Source organism: Rhinoraja longicauda, chromosome 15, assembly GCF_053455715.1.
Source record: "Rhinoraja longicauda isolate Sanriku21f chromosome 15, sRhiLon1.1, whole genome shotgun sequence".
Lineage (NCBI taxonomy): Eukaryota > Metazoa > Chordata > Chondrichthyes > Rajiformes > Arhynchobatidae > Rhinoraja > Rhinoraja longicauda.
This window is the reverse complement of record NC_135967.1, coordinates 12,814,640-12,836,959: the sequence shown is the minus strand read 5'-3', so window position 1 is coordinate 12,836,959 and position 22,320 is coordinate 12,814,640. Positions and strand designations below refer to the sequence as shown.

General features: G+C 46.4%; 1 protein-coding gene across 2 annotated transcripts in view; it reads left to right on the top strand.

Moving 5' to 3' along the window:
• Positions 1–22,320, top strand: part of aff2 (AF4/FMR2 family, member 2) — a 463,349-nt gene that overhangs the window by 300,470 nt on the left and 140,559 nt on the right. For both annotated transcript variants that reach the window (XM_078412201.1, XM_078412200.1), the window contains exons 6-7: positions 3,200–3,236; positions 4,205–4,256. In XM_078412201.1, the coding sequence (XP_078268327.1) occupies positions 3,200–3,236; positions 4,205–4,256 (89 nt within the window). The remainder of the gene's footprint in view (positions 1–3,199; positions 3,237–4,204; positions 4,257–22,320) is intronic.

Here is a 22,320-nt window from a genome sequence, read left to right as displayed (position 1 = left end):
TCTCTGGTGATGCTCTGCCAGGCCTGTATTGCAGCCATCTTTAGCTTATGCTTGTTTTGGGGGCTAGTCTCCTTCAGTTTTCTCTTCAGCATATAAAAGGCATGCTCAATTGGGTTCAGATCGGGTGATTGACTTGGCCACCCAAGAATTGACCACTTTTTAACTTTGAAAAACTCCTTTGTTGCTTTAGCAGTATGTTTGGGATCATTGTCTTGCTGTAGAATGAACTGCCGGTCAATGAGTTTTTAGGCATTTGTTTGAACTTGAGTAGATAGGATGTGTCTATACACTTCAGAATTCATTAAGCTCCAACCATCAGCCGTTGTATCATCAATTAAGATAAGTGAGGCAGTACCTTCAGCAGCCATACATGCCCAGGCCATAACACTCCCACCACCGTATTTCACAGATGAGGAGGTATGCTTTGGATCTTGGAAGTTCCTTCTCCATACCTTGCTCTTGCCATCACTCTGATAGAAGTTAATCTTCGTCTCATCTGTCCACAACACTTTTTTCCAGAACTGTGGTTGTTCTTTTATGTACGTTTTGGCAAACTGTAACCCGGCCATCCTATTTTTGCAGCTAACCAGTGGTTTGCATCTTGCAGTGTAGCCTCTGTTTTTCTATTCATGAAGTCTTCTGCGGGCAGTGGTCATTGACAAATCCACAACTGACTCCTGAAGAGTGTTTCTGATCTGTCGGACAGGTGTTTGGGGGGTTTTCTTTCATATAGAGTGAATTCTTCTGTCATCAGCTGTGGAGGTCTTCCTTGGCCTGCCAGTTCCTTTGCGATTAGTAAGATCACCAGTGCTCTCTTTCTTCTTAATGATGTTCCAAACAGTTGATTTTGGTAACCCTGAGGTTTGGCTGATGTCTCTAACAGTTTTATTCTTGTTTCTCAGTCTCATAATGGCTTCTTTGACTTTCATTGGCACAACTTTGGTCCTCATGTTGATAGCAATAAAAGTTTCCAAAGGTGATGGAAAGACTGGAGGAAAGACTAGATGCTGAGAGCTCTTATACCTGCATTAAGGAGGCAATTAAACATACCTGAGCAATTACAAACGCCTGTGAAGCCATGTGTCCCAAACATTATGGTGCCCTGAAATGGGGGGCCTATGTATAAACACAGCTGTAATTTCTACGTGGTGAAACCAAAATGTATAAAAATGGCCTTTAATAAAATCTGACAATGTGCACTTTAACCACATGTGATTTTTTTCTAGTACAAATCTCAAATTGTGGAGTAAAGGGGCAAATAAATAAATGATGGGTCTTTGTCCCAAATATTATGGAGGGCACTGTACCTCCTCCAGCAGCTTGTTCCATACTCCCACCATACTCTGTGAAAAAGTTAGCCTTCAGGTTCCTATAAATCTTTTCCCCCCTCACCTTAAACCTATGTCCTCTGGTTCTCAATTTCAATGCTCTAGGGAAAAGACTATTTAGCCAATCTATTCCTTTCATAATTTTGTAAACCTCTATAGGATCACCCCTCATCCTCCTGCGCTCCAAGGAAAAAAAGTATTAGACAGCATAACCTCTCCCTCTTGCTCAGTCCCTCGAGTTCTAGCATACATCCTTGTAAATAAGAGGAAATAATCCTCATAAAGAGAATCTGCAAAGAGAAATATGCCAAAGTGCAGAATATAGTGCTGCAGCATTGTAACCTCTCAGTGGCAGAGAAAAAATCCCATGTCCGCAATGAAGTCGGTTGGAAGATCGGGACTATATACCAGTCTATGGGAGGATGGTTCAGTAGTCCGATAACAGCAGGGTAGTAGCTATTCCTGAGTCTGGTGGTATGTGTCTTCAAGCATCTGTATCTTCTGTCCTAGGGAAGAGGGGAGGTGAAGAAATGCTTGGGGTGCAAAAAGGTCTTTGATTATGTTAGCTCCTTTCTCGAGGCATCTCTGACGGTGTTGCATTCATTCAGTTACTGGCTCGTACCCGAATTGGTACTGGCAACAATTCTGCCCGTGAATTCTGATGGCACAACGGTGCTGCCTCACAGCGCCAGAGACCTGACTTCGATCCTGACTTCGGGTGCTGCCCGTGTGGAGTTTCCACGTTCTCCCTGTGACCACGTGGGTTTCCTCTGGGTGCACTGGGTTTCAATAGACAATAGGTGCAGGAGTAGGCCATTCAGCCCTTCGAGCCAGCACCGCCATTCAATGCGATCATGGCTGATCACTCTCAATCAGTACCCCGTTCCTGCCTTCTCCCCATACCCCCTCACTCCGCTATCCTTAAGAGCTCTATCCAGCTCTCTCGTGAAAGCATCCAACGAACTGGCCTCCACTGCCTTCTGAGGCAGAGAATTCCACACCTTCACCACTCTCTGACTGAAAAAGTTCTTCCTCATCTCCGTTCTAAATGGCCTACCCCTTATTCTTAAACTGTGGCCCCTTGTTCTGGACTCCCCCAACATTGGAAACATGTTTCCTGCCTCTAATGTGTCCAATCCCCTAATTATCTTATATGTTTCAATAAGATCCCCCCTCATCCTTCTAAATTCCTCCCGCATCCCAAAGACGTGCGGGTTTGTAGGTTAATTGGCCTCTGTAAATTGCCCCTAGTGTGTCGTGTGTGGATGAGACAGTGGGACAACATAGAACTAGCGTGAACGGATGAACGATGGTCGGTATGGACACAGTGGGCCGAAGCATTGCATGCCGTATCTTTAAAAACCTTTAAAACTCACTCGTTGATTTAAGCCATTCATTGCTAAGTATAATTTGACTTCTTTTTCTCATAGAGAGCTAGGGTTTTTTTTTAACCAATTTCAAGACATACGAGTCTGCCATTTGTCACTGTAGAAAAAGGTATATGGAAATCCCTTTCATAATGCGTAGGCAGCTTGGCCTTTTTAGTAATAGCTACTGCATTAAACGCTGCAAAGAGACATTGTTCGGATGACATAAATTGTGATTCTTTCATCAGCCGTATTCTATCATCCTGATCTTTTACTCTTTCTGTTAGAAATGTGTGTTTAGTTCCGAGTCGTCCAGTTAATTAGCTGACACTGGCAAAGCAACACAATGCCAATGTGTTCTGCCTAATTGCTTTTGTATTATCAGTCATTAATTTCTGTAATCTCTCCGTGTTAAAGTTAAATGAATAAATTCTTACCTATCTTGGCTCGCATTGTGTCATTCGGGATTCTGCTCTGATATATCTCATGTTCTTTGTTTTATAGGATTCTCAGCATCTAACCTCTGGCTACAATGGACAAAGTAGGTCAAGGCTTATAGTCATTTTTGAAAGCAATTTAATGCTCTGCCTGTAATTAAACTTAACATTGGAATGTTAATTGCATGCTCCTGATTCTCTGATGATGGAAGGATTATTTCCCCTTGTTGAAGGATTATCTGTCGGGGCATGTTAACAGTTGATATTCACAGTCAGTGTCAAAACTGTAGACAGATTCGAGGTAAAACAATAACAAGGGGCCTGACACTCTAAAAATAAAATCACAAATAATGCTGGGGAAACTCAATGGGTCAGGCAGCATCCCTGGATAACATGGATAGGTGATATTTTGGGTTGGGAACCTTCTTCAGACTAAAGATTCAGGCAGAAGATAGACACAATGTGCTGGAGTAACTCAGCGAGTCAGACAGCATCTCTGGAGGAAAGGAATAGGTGACGTTTCGGGTCGAGGCCCTTCTTCAGACTGAGTGTCAGGGGAGAGGGAAACTAGAGGAATGAAAAGGGAAAGAACAAATCAGAGCCGGCACCGATGACTCAAGAATGGTGGAGCCCACAATGGTCCATTGTTGGCTGTGGATGAGGTGATAATGAAGGGATATGAACAGAGAAACGAGTAAGGGGAGTAGGAGACGATTCAGGCAGCCCTTAAGAAGGGACCCGACCTGAAACGCCACCTACCCATGTTCTCCAGAACTTGGACAGGCAACTTTTTGGGTCAGGACCCTTTTTCGGCTTGATTGTAGTAGGGGGAGAAAGCTGGAAAACAGATGGAGGGTGTGACAAAGCCTGGAAAGTGATAGGTGGATACACGTAAGAAGGGGATCGATTATAAGATGAGTCTGAAGAAGGGTCCTGACTCGAAATGTTACCTATCCATGTTCTCCAGAGATGCTGCCAGACCCATTGAGTTACTCCAGCACCTTGTGTCTTTTTTTTGTGAACTAGCATCTGCAGATCCTTGTGCCTGACACTCTTAATGTTGACCTTTCAGAACGGTGTGATGTGCAGGGAAAGCCTCCGACCAAGTCCGCCCCACAAAAATCGTGAGTACCACTTGCTGATTTTTTTTTTCAAAAGCTCGCTCGCTTTGTCCGGGACCAAAGCTGGGTGCAAGTGTGAAGGGCTTGGGTGCCCGGCGGCACAGTGGCGCAGCCGTAGAGTTGCTGCCTTACAGCGCCAGAGACCTGGGTTCGATCCTGACGACGGGTGTTGTTTGTACAGAGTTTGTACGTTCTCCCTGTGACTGCATGGGTTTTCTCCGGGTGCTCCGGTTTCCTCCCACACTCCAAAGACGTGCAGGTTTGTAGGTTAATTGGCTTTGGTAAAATTGAAAATTGTCCCTAGTGTGTAGGATAGTGCTAGTGTACAGACAGGGTGATCGCTGGTCGGCGCGGACTTGCTTGGCTGAAGTGCTTGTTTTCATGCTGTACAGCTCTATGACTCTCTGACACCCGGTGTTAAGGGACAATTGGAAGTAGACATTAAATATTCCCACTGCCAGCAATGTCCATCTCAATGAACATTATGAATATTTTAAAAAAGCTAACATCAAGCCTTACCCATCCAACCAGCCAGATCACAAGTGAGTAGCTCCAGCTAATTAACTTTGAATGACAGATAACCTGGCTAAGGATTATCAGCAAGCTTGCACTGGTGATTTTCCCCATGCAAGCAGATACAATTATGACTTTTGGACAGGCGTATTGGTAGGAAGGGCGTAGGGAGCTGTGGGCAAAATGCAGGCAAATGGGATGAGCCCAGCATGCCAGTTTGGCCGGCATGGACAAGATGGGCTGAAGGGCCTGTTTCTGTGCTGTGCGGCTCAATGATTCTCTGATTGGCTTATCTTTAAATTTATTTTCCCCATTTGCCAATCTCCCCACAGCTTCATTTCCCCCCCCCCCCTCTCTGCAACATCTGAATGTTTCCATTTCAACACTGCTCCAAACTGTCCCATTATTTTGTTTGGTACAATGTCACATTTTTACTGGCTGCACTCTTGTGTGACGTTCTGTTTTCTTTTGCAATATTAATGGTGCTCCAAAAATAATAGGATTAGGAGAAAAATAAAACACCCCTTGAACTAGCAAGTCCTCGTATGGACTTTTGGCTCAACAGTAGTGCAGTTGGTAGAGCTGCTGCCTCACGGTGCCAGAGACCCTTATTGGATCCTAACCTCGGCCGCTGTCCGTGTGGAGTTTGCACGTTCTCCCTGTGCCTATATTGGTTTCCTCCGCGCGCTCCATTTTCCTCCCACATCCCCAAGACATGACGGTTTTATAGGTTTATTGTCCTTTTGTAAATTGCCCTCTTGTGTGTCGGGTGTGAAAGAGAAAGTGGAATAACATAGAACTTGTGTGTCGGGTGTTAAAGAGAAAATGGAATAACATAGAGCTGGTGTGAATGGTGATCAATGGTCAACGTGGACTCGGTGGGCCAAGGGGCCTGTTTCCACGCTGTATCTCTAAACTAAACTAAAGAGAGGGGAGAAATGTAGAGGGAAAAGAGAATTGGATGATGTAACTTTAGGGCAATGGATTTGCAAAGGTACAATAGCATACAAGAAACTAGTAGTTTGTATTTAATCAGAATGCTCATTCACAAGATGGAGTCGTACAGTGTGGAAACAGGCCCTTTGGCCCAACTTGCCCATGTTGACCAAGATGCCCCGACTCCACTACTTCCACCAGCCCATATTTGGTCGATATCCCTATAACCATTTCCTATCCATGTATTTGTCCAAATGTCCATGAAATATTGTTAGAGTAACTGCTTTAACTTCCTCTGCCGGTAGCTCGTAGATATATGACTTGACCAAAATGTTTGAGGAACTCAGCAGGCCAAGCAGCATCTGTGAGGGAAATACCTCCATGTGTGACGGTAATGAATTCAGCCCATTATATCCATGCCAGACTCCATCCAGCAGATCAATACCATCAATACCTTCTCTGCCTCAGAAGGCAGAGGAGGCCAATTCTCGGGATGCTTTCAAGAGAGAGTTAGATAGAGCTCTTAATGATAGCGGAGTCAGGGGGTATGGGGAGAGGGCAGGAACGTGGTACTGATTGTGAATGATCAGCCATGATCACATTGAATGGCGGTGTTGGCTCACAGGGCCGAGTGGCCTACTCCTGCACCTATTGTCTATTGTCTATCATCTAATCCACTCCCATTTTCCAGAATATTACAGTTTTCAGGCTCTGATACTATCTTCTCGATGGCAGGAGTGAAAAGTGACAAGGGTGGTGTGGGCATCTGATTGAAACAGCGACACTTGCAGATCCCTTCGATGGGTCAGTACCCGTGATGGACTGGGCAGTGTTCACCACTTTTTGCAATCTTCTTTGTTCCTGGCTGTTTGAGTTGCCAAACAAGGCCATGATGTAACGAGACAACATGCTCTCTACTGTACACCTGTAGAAGTTCAAGAGAGTATTTGTCAACATACCAAATCTCCTCAATCCTCTAAGGAGCCGTTGTAAGGCTTTCATTATGATTGCATCAATGTGCTGGGTCCAGGAGAGATCTTCAGAATATGCATGCCTAGGAATTTGAATTTTTAATCTCTCTCCACCACCGTGCTGTCGATGAAGACAGGTTTTAGCCTTCCTCTTCCAAAGACAACAATTGGTTCCTTGGTTTTACTGATGTTGAGGGCACGGTTGTTGTTCTTTTACCATCCGATCTCCCTCCTACACTCTGACTCATCATCATCCGTAATTCATCCAATAATGGTGGCGTCGTCACCATTGATGGAGTGGGAACTGCGTCCAGCCACACAGCTACGGGTCTAGAATGAGTAGAGCAGGGGCTAAGCACACAACCTTGAGGCGCTCCTGTGCTGATGGTTATCAAACTGGAAGTGTTGCTGCCAGTTCGTACAGATTGTGCTCTGTTGATGAGCAAGTCAAGCAATGCACTGCCAGTGGTGGTGGTGGAGACAGGTACGATAGTGGCGTTTAAGAGATGTAGATAGGCACATGGATGTGCAGGGAATGTATGCACATGGATCACGTGCAGGCAGAGGATAGACACAAAATGCTGGAGTAACAGTGGGTCAGGAAGTATCTCTGGAGAAAAGGAATAGGTGACATCTTGGGTAGGAAACACTTCTTCAGACAGGCAGGGGAGATTAGTTTATCTTGGCATCATGTTCAGCAGGGACATTGTGGGCCAAAGTGGCCTGTTCCTCTGCTGCACTGTTCTATGTTCTATGGAGGCAGCGCGGGTGTGGAAGCTGCACTGATGTGGAACCAGAAGCAACAATCGAGGCAGCATCTGAAACTGGAGCACACAAGGAGGTGTTCGGGCAGGTGGTGAAGAAACCTGATGAAGGAAGTAGATTTTGAGCAGCTTCTCAATATCAGACAAAGATGTGGAAAGGCAGAGAGCTGAATGTGAGACACTCCACAGCATCAGCCCTTGGCAGCTGCCAGCGTGATTGGCAATGGTGCAATGATAAATATGGGAAGCACACACAATGCCAGAACTGACAGCAGAGATTGCCAGGATTCAACTAGACTTAAAAAGCTTAACACCAGCCTAGACAGAAGATTTCATTTGCTTGCTGAACTCAATTTTTACACCATCAGTAGCACACTGCGGCAGCGGAATGCAATTCTGAGACGGAGTGTCAGATAGGGAGAGCATTGTGTAACTTTACAGCAAATGTTACCAGAATCAGAAGGGAAAGATTTAATAGGAACCTGAGGGGCAATGTTTTTCATACAGAGGGTGGCGGGTGTATGGCTGAGGGAATGGCTGAAGGCAGATAATAAAACAACATTTAAAAGACATTTAGATGGGTACATGGATAGGAAAGATTGAGAGGGATATATATGAGGCAAACGGGGGAAGGTAGGACTAGTGTAGATGGAGCATGTTGATCGGCATGGCAAGTTGGGCTGAAGAGCCTGCGTCCACATTGTATGACTCTATAACAAAGACTAACCATCTCAATAAGTGGCGGCACATTAGTGCAGCGGTAAAAACAAACTAGAGGCAAGAATACTCTCTCTAGTCGTATGCACTAGTCGTAGTCACTCAATGATTCTATAGGCTGGCTGTAGAGGTTTTGCAGGGCAATCGCTCTACAAGGCCTTGAGTGCACTGGGCATCGCCGGAATGGAGAGGAGAAGAGCCATCAAGAACACCACAGAGGCAGCGGAGAAAGCCTCGAGATGGCTCTGGATCAGGAGAGGAGATCCATGGGGAGGAGCGAATGCCACCTGAACACAAGTCGTGGTCTGATCAACCACAGCTGGGTCGCCCAGGCAAGGGTGTCTGATGTTGAAAGGCCCGAAACACCTAATGACCCCAGGTCACATCACTGATGCTGTGTTCAGGAGCATGTTTTTATCAGGAGATGTATTCATCAATCAATAATAGGCTAGAACAAATCAGGGCCGGCAACAGATGACCTGAGGAAGGGTGGAGCCCATAATGGCCCATTGGCTGGTGAAGCAGTGATAACAAGAGGGATGCAAGGAGATGACCGATGGAACTGGTAGGACGACTGGGATGGGAGTGGGGGGAGGGGGGGGGGGTGGAAGAGAGAGGGGAGAGGAGGGAATGCAGGAGTTACTTCAAATTAGAAAAATCAACATTCAGGCCGCTGGGTTGTAAGCTGCCCAAGCAAAATATGAGGTGCCATTCCTCCAATACGTGTGCGCCCTCACTCTGACAGTGTGAGGAGACCCGGGACAGAATCGTCAGCATGGGAATGTGAGGGGGAGTTAAAATGTTTGGCATGTGAGAAAGGTAATGCCACTGTGGTTATGGGAGATTTCAATATGCAGGTAGACTGGGAAAATCAGGTTGGTTCTGGACCCCAAGAAAGGGAGTTTGTAGAGTGCCTCCGAGATGGATTCTTAGAGCAGCTTGTACTGGAGCCTACCAGAGAGAAGGCTAGTCAGGATTTAGTGTTGTCCAATGAACCAGATTTAATAAGGGAACTCAAGGTAAAGGAACTGCTAGGAGATAGTGACCATAATATGATAAGTTTTCATCTGCAATTTGAGAGGGAGAAGGTTAAATCAGAAGTGTCAGTGTGGCAGTTGAATACAGGGAACTACGAAGGCATGAGAGAGGAGCTGGCCAAGGTCGACTGGAAAAGGATCCTAGCAGGAATGATGGTGGAACAGCAATTGCAGGAATTTCTGGGCATAATCCAGAAGATGCAGGATCATTTCATTCCAAAGAGGAAGAAAGATTCCAAGGGGAGCAAGAGGCAACCGTGGCTGAAAAGGGAAGTTAGAGATGGAATAAAACTAAAAGAAAAGATGTATAACATAGCAAAGAGAAGCGGGAAGCCAGAGGATTGGGAAACTTTCAAAGGACAATAGAAGGTAACAAAAAGGGCAATGCGGGGTGAAAAGATGAAGTACGAGGGTAAGCTGGCCAAGAATATAAAGAAGGATAGTAAAAGCTTCTTTAGGTATGTTAAGAGAAAAAGATTAGTAAAGACAAATGTGGGTCCCTTGAAGGCAGAAACAGGTGAAATTATGATGGGGAACAAGGAAGTGGCAGAAGAGTTGAACAGATACTTTGGTTCTGTCTTCACTAAGGAAGACACAAACAATCTCCCAGACGTACTAGAGGACAGAGGATCTAGGGAGACAGAGGAAATGAAAGAAAATTGCATTAGGCAAGAAATAGAATTGGGTAGACTGATGGGACTGAAGGCTGATAAATCCCCAGGGCCTGATGGTCTGCATCCCAAGGCACTCAAGCAGGTGGCTCTAGAAATCGTGGACACATTGGCGATCATTTTCCAATGTTCTATAGATTCAGGATTCCTGTGGATTGGAGGGTAGCTAATGTTATCCCACTTTTCAAGAAGGGAGAAAGAGAGAAAACAGGGAATTATAGACCAGTTAGCCTGACATCGGTGGTGGCGAAGATGCAGGAGTCAATTATTAAAGAGGTAATAATGGCACATTTGGATAGCGGTAAAAGGATTGGTCCAGGTCAGCATGGATTTATGAAAGGGAAATCCTGCTTGACTAATCTTCTGGAATTTTTTGAGGATGTGACAAGTAAAATGAATGAAGGAGAGTCAGTGGATGTAGTGTATCTGGACTTTCAGAAAGCCTTTAATAAGGTCCCACACAGGAGATTAGTGGGCAAAATTAGAGCACATGGTATTGGGGGTAGGGTATTGACATGGATAGAGAATTGGTTGGCAGACAGGAAGCAAAGAGTAGAATAAAACAGGTCCTTTTCAGAATGGCAGGCAGTGGCGAGTGAAGTGCACAAAGCTCGGTGCTGGGGCGACAACTATTTACAATATATAATGATTTGATTGATAGAATTAAAAGTAACACTAGCAAATTTGCAGATGACACAAAGCTAGGTGGCAGTGTGAACTGCAACGAGGATGCTACGAGGCTGCAGGGTGACTTGGACAGGTTGAGCGAGTGGGCAGATGCATGGCAGATGCAGTATAATGTAGATAAATGTGAGGTTATCCACTTTGGCAGCAAAAATAAGGAGGCAGATTATTATCTCAATTGTATCAGATTAGGAAAAAGGGAAATGCCACGAGACCTGGGTGTCCTTGTACACCAGTCACTGAAAGTAAGCGTGCAGGTACAGCAGGCAGCTAATGGCATGTTGGCCTTCAAAACGAGAGGATTTAAGTACAGGAATAAAGAGGTCCTTCTGCAGTTGTACAGGGCCCCTGTGAGACCACATCTGGAGTATTGTGTGCAGTTTTGGTCTCCCAACTTGAGGACGGACATCCTTGCTATTGAGGCAGTGCAACGTAGGTTCACCAGGTTAATCCCCGGGATGGCGGGACTGTCATATGAGGAAAGATTGTAAAGACTGGGCTTGTATTCACTGGAATTTAGAAGGATGAGAGGGGATCGTGTAGAAACATATAAAATTATAAAAAGGACTGGTCAAGCCAGATGCAGGAAAAATGTTCCCAATGTTGGGGGAGTCCAGAACCAGGGGCCACAGTCTAAGAATAAAGGGGAGGCCATTTAAAACTGAGGTGAGAAGAAACTTTTTCACCCAGAGAGTTGTGAATTTGTGGAATTCTCTGCCACAGAAAGCAGTGGAGGCCAATTCACTGGATGAATTTGAAAGAGAGTTAGATAGAGCCCTAGGGGCTAGTGGAATCAAGGGATATGTGGAGAAGGCAGGCACAGGTTACTGATTGTGGATGATCAGCCATGATCACAATGAATGGCAGTGCTGGCTCGAAGGGCCAAATGGCCTCCTCCTGCACCTATTTTCTATGTTTCTAAGTTTAACTGGGAGATCGCATAAGCCAAGGCGGACTGAGCCTTATATAGATTAAGCATTGATAGAGTATGATGAAAAGTGTAAGGCCACACACAAATCAGAGGAGCAGCGGTCATTTGAAGCTGACAATATAAGACTAGGACCACTTACAATCAAGCAGTTCACAGTGTAGAGATACAAGATAAAGGGAATAATGTATAGTGCAAGATAAAGTCCAGTAAGGTCCGATTAAAGATAATCCGAGGGTCTCCAATGAGGTAGATAGCAGCTCAGGGCCGCTCTCTAGTTGTTGATAGAATGGTTCAGTTGCCTGGTAACAGCTGGGACGAAACTCTGCCTGAATCTGGAGATGTGCTTTTTCACGCTTCTGTACTTTGTGCCTGATGGGAGAGGGGAGAAGAGGGAGTGACCGGGATGAGACTGGCCCTTGATTATTCTGGAGGCCTGGCCGAGGCAATGTGAATTGCAGATGGAGTCAATGTAGGATTGTCACTGAACTGTATATATAACATAACAGAACTTTATTGTCATTCGGTATAAATACCGAACGAAATTTCAGCAGTCACAAGACACAGCAAAAAAAAAAGAACACAGGACACACGACCCCAACACAAACATCCATCACAGTGACTCCAAACACCCCCTCACTGTGATGGAAGGCAACAAAACTTCCACTCTCTTCCCCCCGCACCCACGGACAGGCAGCTCGACCCCTACCGAGGCAAACGACACGCACAGCCCCCGCAAGGGGATGGAAGGCCCCGCGGCCGAGCCGCCCCGGGCACCGAAACGTCCCGCGGCCGCACCGGGCGATGTTAAGTCCAGCGGCTGAGCCGCACCTGGCGATGGAAGGCCCCGCGGCCGCTACTAAGTCCCGCGGCCGAACCGCACTGGGCACTGAAATGTCCCGCGGCCGAGCCGCACCGGGCACTGAAACGTCCCGCGGCCGAGCCGCGCCGGTGATGTTAAGTCCCGCGGCCGAGCCGCACCGGGCACTGAAACGTCCCGCGGCCGAGCCGCACCGGGCACTGAAACGTCCCGCGGCCGAGCCGCACCGGGCACTGAAACGTCCCGCAGCCGAGCCGCACCGGGCACTGAATCGTCCCGCAGCCGAGCCGCACCGGGCGCTGAAACTCCCGCGGCCGAGCCGCGCCGGCGATGTTAAGTCCCGCGGCCGAGCCGCACCGGGCACTGAAACGTCCCGCGGCCGAGCCGCGCCGGCGATGTTAAGTCCAGCGGCTGGGCCGAGCCGCGCCGGGCGATGTAAGGCCCCGCGGCCGATGGAAGGTCCCGCGGCCGAGCTGCGCCCCGGGGAAGAGACCTAATAAAAGAAAGGTTTCCCCCGCCCCACCCCCCCCCCACCCCCACCCCCACCCCCAAACCCACACATACACAGCCAAAAACAGAAACAAAAACCATCCCAACACCGACACAAACAAAAAAAAAAAGAAAAAAAGACAAACAGACTGCCAGAGAGCCGCAGCCGTTAGGCGCAGCCACGTGACCAAAGACTGTTACTGTATTTGGGTACACGTGACAATAAAATACCATTGAACCATTGAGCAGACTGATTGGCCATGGCTAAAGATCATAGGATCTGTTATTCTGTATATTAATTCAAGGATGTGGCTCGTTTACATATGTTGTTGTTCACTAAGGATATATCAGCACTGTTTGCTATTTTATCCTTAAATGTTATCTTTCCTTGACCATAAAGCACTTTTTGAGATTATAAACAACGCTACATAAATGCACCTTTTTTACTTCATCGGTATAGAATTAGTAGATTATTTATTTCTCCATAATAACCAAAAGAAATCATTAATGCAGCCAAGACACTGAACAAAAACGTAGTCATAGAGAGAGTTATTCCGTGGAAAATGGTTCTTCAGCCGATTGAGTCCACACGAACTATCAAGTATTATTTTTACACTAAACCAGTAATAACACATTCTATTCTCTCTGCATTCCCATCGGATGCCCCCCTCCCCCGCCCCCAATACTATCACTAACTTACACACTAGTGGCCAAGTAACCTATCGTCTTGTGCATTTTTGGGAGGTGAGAGGAAACCAAAACACCTGGAGGAAACCCACCCTGAGGAGAGCCTGCAAACTCCACACAGACAGCACCAAAGGTCGGAATTGAACGTGGGTCACCAGCTAACCAGCGAAGGCAGCAGATCTACTTGCAGCTCCATTATGCTTCCCCGTGTAGGTGGATTTACGCGATCCAAGAGCCTGCAGATGTTGGAATCTTGAGCAAAATTCAAACTGCTGCAGGAACTCAGCGGGTCAGGCAGCATCTGTGGAGGGGAATGAACAGACGACGTTCCAGGTCGGAATATGGATCCCAACATGAAACGTTGTCTGTCCACCTCCTCCAACAGATGCTGCCAGGTCCGTTGAGTTCCTGCAACAGCAATTTGTGTTTGGCTCAAGATTCCAGCATCTGCAGTTTTTTTTGTGTATCCGACATTCCTGGTGAATCTTCTTTGCACCCTCTGTAGCACCCCTTCTCCTAAGTCGTCCATGACCACGATCTTGCCAAATACTCCTAATATCTTCTCCTTTGATACCTTGCACCTTGGAGCTTTGCTTTGCGCTGCATCAACTTCTACAGCAGTAAGCATCCCATCCAGATGCCACACAGTTTGCTTTGGCTCTGCCCAGACCACAAGGAATTGCAGAGAAAATGCGTAGAAAGCAACTGCAGATGCTGGTTTATACTGAAGATAGACACAAAGTGCTGGAGTAACTCAGCGGGTCAGGCAGCATCTCTGGAGAAAAAGGATGTGTGATTTTTCCGGTTGGAACCCTTTTTCAGAAGAAGGGTTCCGACCCGAAAAGTCACCCGTCCTTTTTCTTCAGAGATGCTGCCTGACCCGCTGAGTTACTCCAGCACTTTGTGTCTATCTTAGGAATTGCAGAGATGTGGATATGGTCCAATCCATCGCACAGACCATACTCACAACCATGAACTCATTAATGCCCATTCATACCCTGGTCATTCCGTCTTCTCCCCTCTCCTGTCGGACAGATGATACAGAAGCTTGGAGGTGCAAACCACCAGATTCAGGAGCAGTTTCTTCCCCGCTGTTATCCGACTACTGAACGGTCCCCTCATGAGCAATCTTCAGTTGCAGTGCAGTGCATGAAATGCATCCTAGATGCACTTAGCCACCCTTCACCACAACATTGCAGCATTTGCCAAGCATTAAATGGAATATCAGCATGAAATACCAGAATGTAATCAGCAATTTATTTTTCCAAACAGAATCACTATACACATGATTACTTGTCTTTATATAAAGCAAAGAGTGCTCAGAATAGCATTGATGACAGCGAAAAAAAGAGAGAGAAGCCATAACAATAAACTTTGATTTGAATGGCTTTGAAAATTAGATTTTTTTTTTAATGAAGATCTATATTGGCTGTTGAGCTCATTCAAAATTGAGGTTATAAAAATTCCAGGCCGACTTATTCCATCTGTCACCACCATTGTTATTTTAATTAGACTGGGACCTTATTGTGCCAGGACTGTTAGCTGCAATATCCTGGATAATCATGGTGATTTGACTATTTGCAGCAAGGATGAAAGTGAATCGCACCCAGAGATCACACTTGTTCACATGATGGGTCAAACCTTGTGGGTGGAATTTATTTTTTTGTAACGGGTTACTGCATTTCACTGGAATAGTAATCCTTCTTTTGCCAGGGGGAGTTGCTGCTGTTTCTGATACGAGTCCTGTTTGCTACCGTTTACAGATATTCTTCTCAAATAGCTACAGAAATGGGCGGGGAAAAGGCGGATGGAGTTTAATACGAGCAAGTGTGAGGTGTTGCACTTTGGGTGGTCGAATGTAAGAGGAAAGTAGACACGTAATGGCAAGACGCCCAGTAGCATTGATGTACAGAGGGATCTTAGTGTCTAAGTCCATAACTCCCTGAAAATGACAACACAAATAGATAGAGGGATAAAGAAGGCATATGGTACACTTGCCTTCATTAGTTGGGCTATTGTGTACTAGAGTCAGGAAGTCATGATGCAGTTATTTAGTACTTTGGTTATGCTGCATTTGGAGTATTGTGTGCAGTTCTGGTCACCCCATTACAGGAAGGATGTGGAGGGTTTGGAAAGAGCGCAGAGGTTGTTTACCAGGATGATGCCTGGATTAGAGGGTGTTAGCTACAGGGAGAAGTTGGACAGACTTCGATTGTTTTCTCTGGAACACTGTAGGTTGAGGGGAGACCTGAAAGAACTGTATAAAATTATGAGGCATAGATAGGGGTATTCAATCAGAACCTTTTTCCTCGGATAGAAAAGCCAGTACTAGAGGGCATAGCTTTCAGGTGAGAGGAGCAAAGTTTAAAGGAGATGTGCAGGGCTGGGAGTGCTGGTGCCTGAAACACACTGCTGGGGTTGGTGGTGGAAGCAGAAACGATAGTGGCATTAAGAAGATTTTTGGATAGGCATGTGGATATGCAGGGAATGGAGGGACATGGAATATTGCAAAGATAGATAAAAGATGGTCTTGGCATCATGTACAATACAGACATCATGGACTGAAGGATGTGTACCTGTGCTATACTCTTCCACATACATAGTCTGTGAAGGAAGTTTATTCATGACCCAAATGCTCTACCACAAAGTACCACACTCTATCCAATGCAGTAGCTTGATATTGTGTTGTCAAATCAACATCATTGCATCTCAATAAAACAGGAAACAATGGTTCAATGGTACCTGGCGAGGAGGGGGTGGGGGGGGGGAGGGGAGGGCACTGAGAACAAAGAGGGACCTGACCCTGAGGGTGGTGGGCGTTCCTGCAGCCACGTGCGGCCGCACGCAGTAGATAGGAATGTTCGGTGAACGTTTGTAACTTTCCCCGCTCCAAAACTTGGCAACACTTGTGTACTGCCTAGGTGAGGTCTGCTACATGATTTCACCGGGTTGTGTGCAAAACAAAGCTCTTCACTGTACCTTGGTGCATGTGACAAGAAAATATCATCAAATTCATTGTGTACCTCCTCGGTACAGTGAATTCTATTTGGCACGGTGGCGCAGCGGTAGAGTTGCTGCCTTACAGCGAATGCAGCGCCGGAGACTCAGGTTCGATCCTGACTATGGGCGCCGTCTGTATGGAGTTTGTATGTTCTCCCCGTGACCTGCGTGGGTTTTCTCCGAGATCTTCGGTTTCCTCCCACACTCCAAAGACATACAGGTATGTAGGTTAATTGACTGGGTAAATGTAAAAATTGTCCCTAGTGTGTGTAGGATAGTGTTAATGTGAGGGGATCGCTGGGCGGCGCGGACTCGGTGGGCCGAAGGGCCTGTTTCCGCGCTGTATCTCTAAATCTAATAAAAAAATCTAAAACATTTGTGCATATATATCTCAGTAAAAATCTTACTGCACGTAAGCACAACCATGCTTAAGTACAAGAGTGCAGAACAGTAGATTACACTGAGACAGTACACAAGAGTCGCCGCATTTCCAGTGGCATTTTGTATGATTCAGGTCCAAACGTTAAAATGGAAGAGTCTTAGCTTGGCCGTAGAAGCCCATTGTCCATGTGGCGGTACTGGGTCAGAGTTGCAGGGCCAGGCAATGTTGTTGATATCCTCCACCGCTGCTCCGCGCCTCTGCAGGCCACGTCCGATCCGTGCGCCCAGCTCCGCATTTCCACGGTAGTATGTGCCTTGTGTTTAGCCATCTCCTTAACCGTTTGGGTTGTGTAAGTTTAAGTAGCATGACCCTAATACAAAATAACTTAATCCTTCTCCTTAACCTTTTGTGTTGTGTACATTTAAATGCCATGACCCTAATACTAAATAACTCAATAACATTAAATGGACTCTTCATAAAAAAAAACCACTCTTACTGACACAGGAAATAGACTGGTACTGTATTTATCTAAGATAAACATAAAATGCTGAATAACTCAGTGGGTCAGGCAGACTCTCTGGAGAAAAGGAATAAGTGACATTTGTCTGAAGATGGGTCTCGACCCAAAATGTCACCTATTCCTTTTTCTCCTGAGATGCTGCCTGACCTGCTGAGTTACTCCAGCATTTTGTGTCTATCCTGTGTGTAAACCAGGTTCTGCAGTTCCTTCCTACACTGTATTTATCTATCCAGGTATCCAACAAATGAACAAAAACATATAGGTCCCAGAAATGCACAGAATATTTATTGATCCTGCAATGAAAAGACATTTACTGATCCATATACTGATCCTCACATTCCAGGAATGAACAGATACTTACTGAGTACAAAGTGCATTTACTGATCCCAGGAATAACCAAATCATTCATTGATGGAGCAGACTATTTGTTCTCAGTGTCTGGGCAAGAGTATCCATTCCCACTGATAGCAATTAGTGTGGAGCTCTCAATTACATTCAACAAAAACACTTTGCCCATTTTTGCAAAATTCCATCCATTATGCCTGTAGAATCCAAAAGTTTGAAACAAATGGATAAATTGAACAAAACAAAAAGACACAGTGCTGGAGCAACTCAGCGGGTCAGGCAACAATGTTGAAGAAACATAGAAACATAGAAAATAGGTGCAGGAGTAGGCCATTCGGCCCTTCGAGCCTGCACCGCCATTCATGGCTGATCATCCAGCTCAATATCCCGTACCTGCCTTCTCTCCATACCCCCTGATCCCTATAGCCACAAGGGCCACATCTAACTCCCTCTTAAATATAGCCAATGAACTGGCCTCAACTAACTTCTGTGGCAGAGAATTCCACAGATTCACCACTCTCTGTGTGAAAAAAAACGTTCTCATCTCGGTCCTAAAAGACTTCCCCCTTATCCTTAAACTGTGACCCCTTGTTCTGGACTTCCCCAACATCGGGAACAATCTTCCTGCATCTAGCCTGTCCAACCCCTTAAGAATTTTGCAAGTTTCTATAAGATCCCCCCTCAATCTTCTAAATTCCAGCGAGTACAAGCCGAGTCTATCCAGTCTTTCTTCATATGAAAGTCCTGCCATCCCAGGAATCAATCTGGTGAACCTTCTCTGTACTCCCTCTATGGCAAGAATATCTTTCCTCAGATTAGGAGACCAAAACTGTACGCAGAACATGGATAGGGGACTTTACAGAAGTGTTCCCAACCCGAAAAGTCACCTTTGTTTAGTTTGGAAATGCAGTGTGGAGTCAGGCTCTTCGACCCACCATGTCCACGCCAACTAACGATCACCCATACACGAGTTCTATCCTGCATACTAGGGACAATATACAGAAGGCAATTAATCTACAAATATACATGTCTTTGGGATGTGGGAGGAAACTGGAACACTGGGAGAAAACCCACAGGGTCACAGGGAGAACGTTCAAACTCCACACAGATAGCACCACTGGTCAGGATCGAACCCTGGCAATGTAAGGCAGCAACTCTACTGCTGTGCCACCGCGCCACCCTAAACTGCACTTATTTTTTACTTCAGATGTATTATTTTCTGATATTTTAGTTGTAGCTAAGAATATCTGATTGTCCCTAAAGCAAACCATGTAGCAGTAACTTAGCGGGTCAGGCAGCATCTCTGGGGAACATGGGCGGGCAAAGTTTCGGATCAAGACCTTTGTTAAGACTCAAGAAAGGTGGCAGGCTTGAAACGCCGCCTGTCCATGTCGTCCAGACATTGATTACTGCCCCATTGATTACTGCAGCACTTTGTGTTTTAGACAAGGTTCCAGCTTCTGTATCTCTTTGTATTTCCATCTGATTATCCCTGCTTATTTTAGGGGGTTTTTCCCCGAGACGATCGGGGTGGTACGACGGTGTAGCGGTAGAGTTGCACCAGAGACCCGGGTTCAATCCTGACTACGGGTGCTGTCAGTGTGGAGTTTGTACATTCCACTTGTGCTCGCATGGGTTTTCTCCGGGTGTGGCGGTTTCCTCCCACACTCCAAAGAATTGAGATTGAGATTGAGCATCAGTAAAAATTGTAAATTCTCCCTCGTGTGCAGGATAGTGTTGGTGTATGGCAGGGCGATCACTGATCAGCATGGACACGGTGGGAGGAGAAACAGAGTTACAAACTCTGACTAAAACAAGACGTTAGTGCAAAACACGACTGGAATAACCAGCCTATAGTGGTGCAAGAAGTGGTACATGAGGTTACATTGCCGAGGTAGGATGAGGATTGTGCAGACACAAAATGCTGGAGTAACTCAGCGGGTCAGGCAGCATCTCTGGAGAGAAGGAATGGGTGACGTTTCGGGTCGAGACCCTTCTTCAGACTGACCTCCTCATCGGAGAGAGGAGGGGAACTTCTTCAAAGTAGACATACCTTGAGGAGATTTCGCAGTGGAGCGGACAAAATGTGTAGGAAGGAACTGCAGATGCTGGTTTAAATCGAAGGTTGACACAAAAAGGCTGGAGTAACTCAGCGGGTCAAGCAGAATCTCTGGAGAGAAGGAATGGGTGACGTTTCGGGTCGAGACCCTTCTTCAGCCTGAGTTACTGCAGCATTTTGTGTCTACCTTAGGATTGTGCAGGTCGGGTCAAGAACTTGGTGCTTGCGAGAAAGTAGCTGTTCCTGAACCTGGTGGTGTGGGACCTCAGGCTTCGGTTCGAGTGAATGGAAGCAGTCACAGGTCGGGAACATGGACAAAAGATCCTATACACAAGAGTGTAAGAGTTGCAAAATGTCGATCAGGAAAACGTGTCTGGCAGGGCAGGCTATCAACACTCCCAGAGAAGAAAAACAGCCAAACAAACTGAGTTAATATCCCAAAGGATTAACTGTATGTGGACAATGAACACAGTTCAATGATTCAGTGATACTTTATTGTCACATGCACCTAGGTACAGTGAAACGCTTTGTTTTTGCATACAATCCAGTGAAATCATACAGCAGACTTTACCAAGGCAGTACACAAACAGTCGCCAGGTTTCTGGCACTGACAAAGTTTCAAAAGTTCTTAATACAGTCTTGTCCACTCTCAGCTGCGAATCTGGCCTGCTGCTGCACGTGGGGCAGGCTACGGGAAGAATGTACAAACTCCGGGCAAACAGCAACCCAAATCAGGATCAAACTCGGGTCTCTGGTGCAGTGAGCTGGCAACTCTACCACTGCACCTCTGTGCCACTCAACCTGTGGGAGACTAAAAATAGAACATCTTTGTTGGCTGGAGCATCTTTGGTTTTGTTTTAGAGATACATCATGGAAACAGGCCCTTCGGCCCACCAAGTCCATGCTGACCATCGATCACCCATGCAAACTAGTTCTATGTTATCCCACTTTCCCATCCACTCCCTACATAATGGGGGCAATTTAAAGAGGGCCAATTATTCTACAAACCCGCACGTCTTTGGCATGTGGAAGGAAACCGGAGGGCCAGGAGAAAACCCACGCGGCCAGAGGGAGAACGTGCAAACTCCACACAGACAGCATCCGAGGTCAAGATCGAACCTGGGTCTCTGGCGCTGGGAGGCAGCAACTCTACCAGCTGCACCACTGTGTAACCCTGGTGATAAAAATGGGATTTGCTGGTGGTATGTCCCTCCAAGTGGATGCCCATGGGTGGCGTCTTTCCCCGTGGGGAGACTGGTGCATGGACAGCCACCGCACGGTCCGTGACAGAGACAGACCCGGGTCCAACGGCACGGACTCCACCACGGTGGGGAGGCTCTCCCTGCTGCAGCTTCTTCCACCTTCTCAGCCGTGGTGATGTTGTTAGTCCAGCATTTTGTGTCTATCCTCATCTGAAACTTCACCTATCCATGTCCTCCAGAGATGCTGTCTGAGACTCGTTGAGTTACTCCAGTATTTTGTATCTTTCCTCATCTGATACATTGCCGATCCATGTCCTCCAGAAATGTTGTCTGAACCGTTGAGTTACTCCAGCACTTTTTTTGGTTTGATAACCCTGACAGGCTCCAACACAACATTAGGGAGACACGGTGGCATGGTGGTAGAGCTACTGCCTTACAGCGTCAGAGTACAGATCCTGACTAGTGGTGCTGTCTGTACGGAGTTTGTATGTTCTCCCCGTGACCTGTGTGGGTTTTCTCCGAGATCTTCAGTTTCCTCCCACACTCCAAAAACGTACAGGTTTGTAGGTTAATTGGCTTGGTGTAAATGTTTTTAAAAATGTCCCTATTGTCCGGCACGGTGGTGCAGAGGTAGAGTTGCTGTCTTACAGCGAATGCAGTGCTGGAGACCCAGGTTCGATCCCGACAACGGGTGCTGTCTGTACGGAGTTTGTACGTTCTCCCCGTGATCTGCGTGGGTTTTCTCCGAGATCTTTGGTATCCTCCCACACTCCAAAGACGTACAGGTTTGTAGGTTATTTGGCTTGGTAAATGTAAAAATTGTCCCTAGTGGGTATAGGATAGTGTTAATGTGAGGGAATCGCTGATCGGCATGGACCCAGTGGGCCGAAGGGCCTGTTCCCGCCTTGTATCTCCAAACTAAACTAAACTGAACATTGGACTCTGCAAGATGTGTTATGTCAACCTTTTTAATGGCCTCCAATCAGCAAGCTAATTTATCCTTCCCATGGGTTTCCCTTGGAGCAGTGTGGTTGCCCATTGAGTACTCAACATGCACTGCATCTGATTTCCTCATCTGCTGCTTTCCCTGGGACTGAGCGACTGAAGCCGATGGCCCAGGTTGACCTTTGGCACTGGATTTAATTTTGCAGCCGTTGCCATGGTGACGGCATCCAGAAAATTAGGTCTTTGAAGGGGCAGGAAGAAACTTAAAACTCTAGGAGCTTCAGTGAACCGTGCAATAGAGGCTTTCTTCAATTGGCAATGACATCTCCCTAATTGAAATAATCTGGTTCTTTGCTTGGGAGAGAACGATTTCTTTTCTAGCCATGATGGCTTTGCT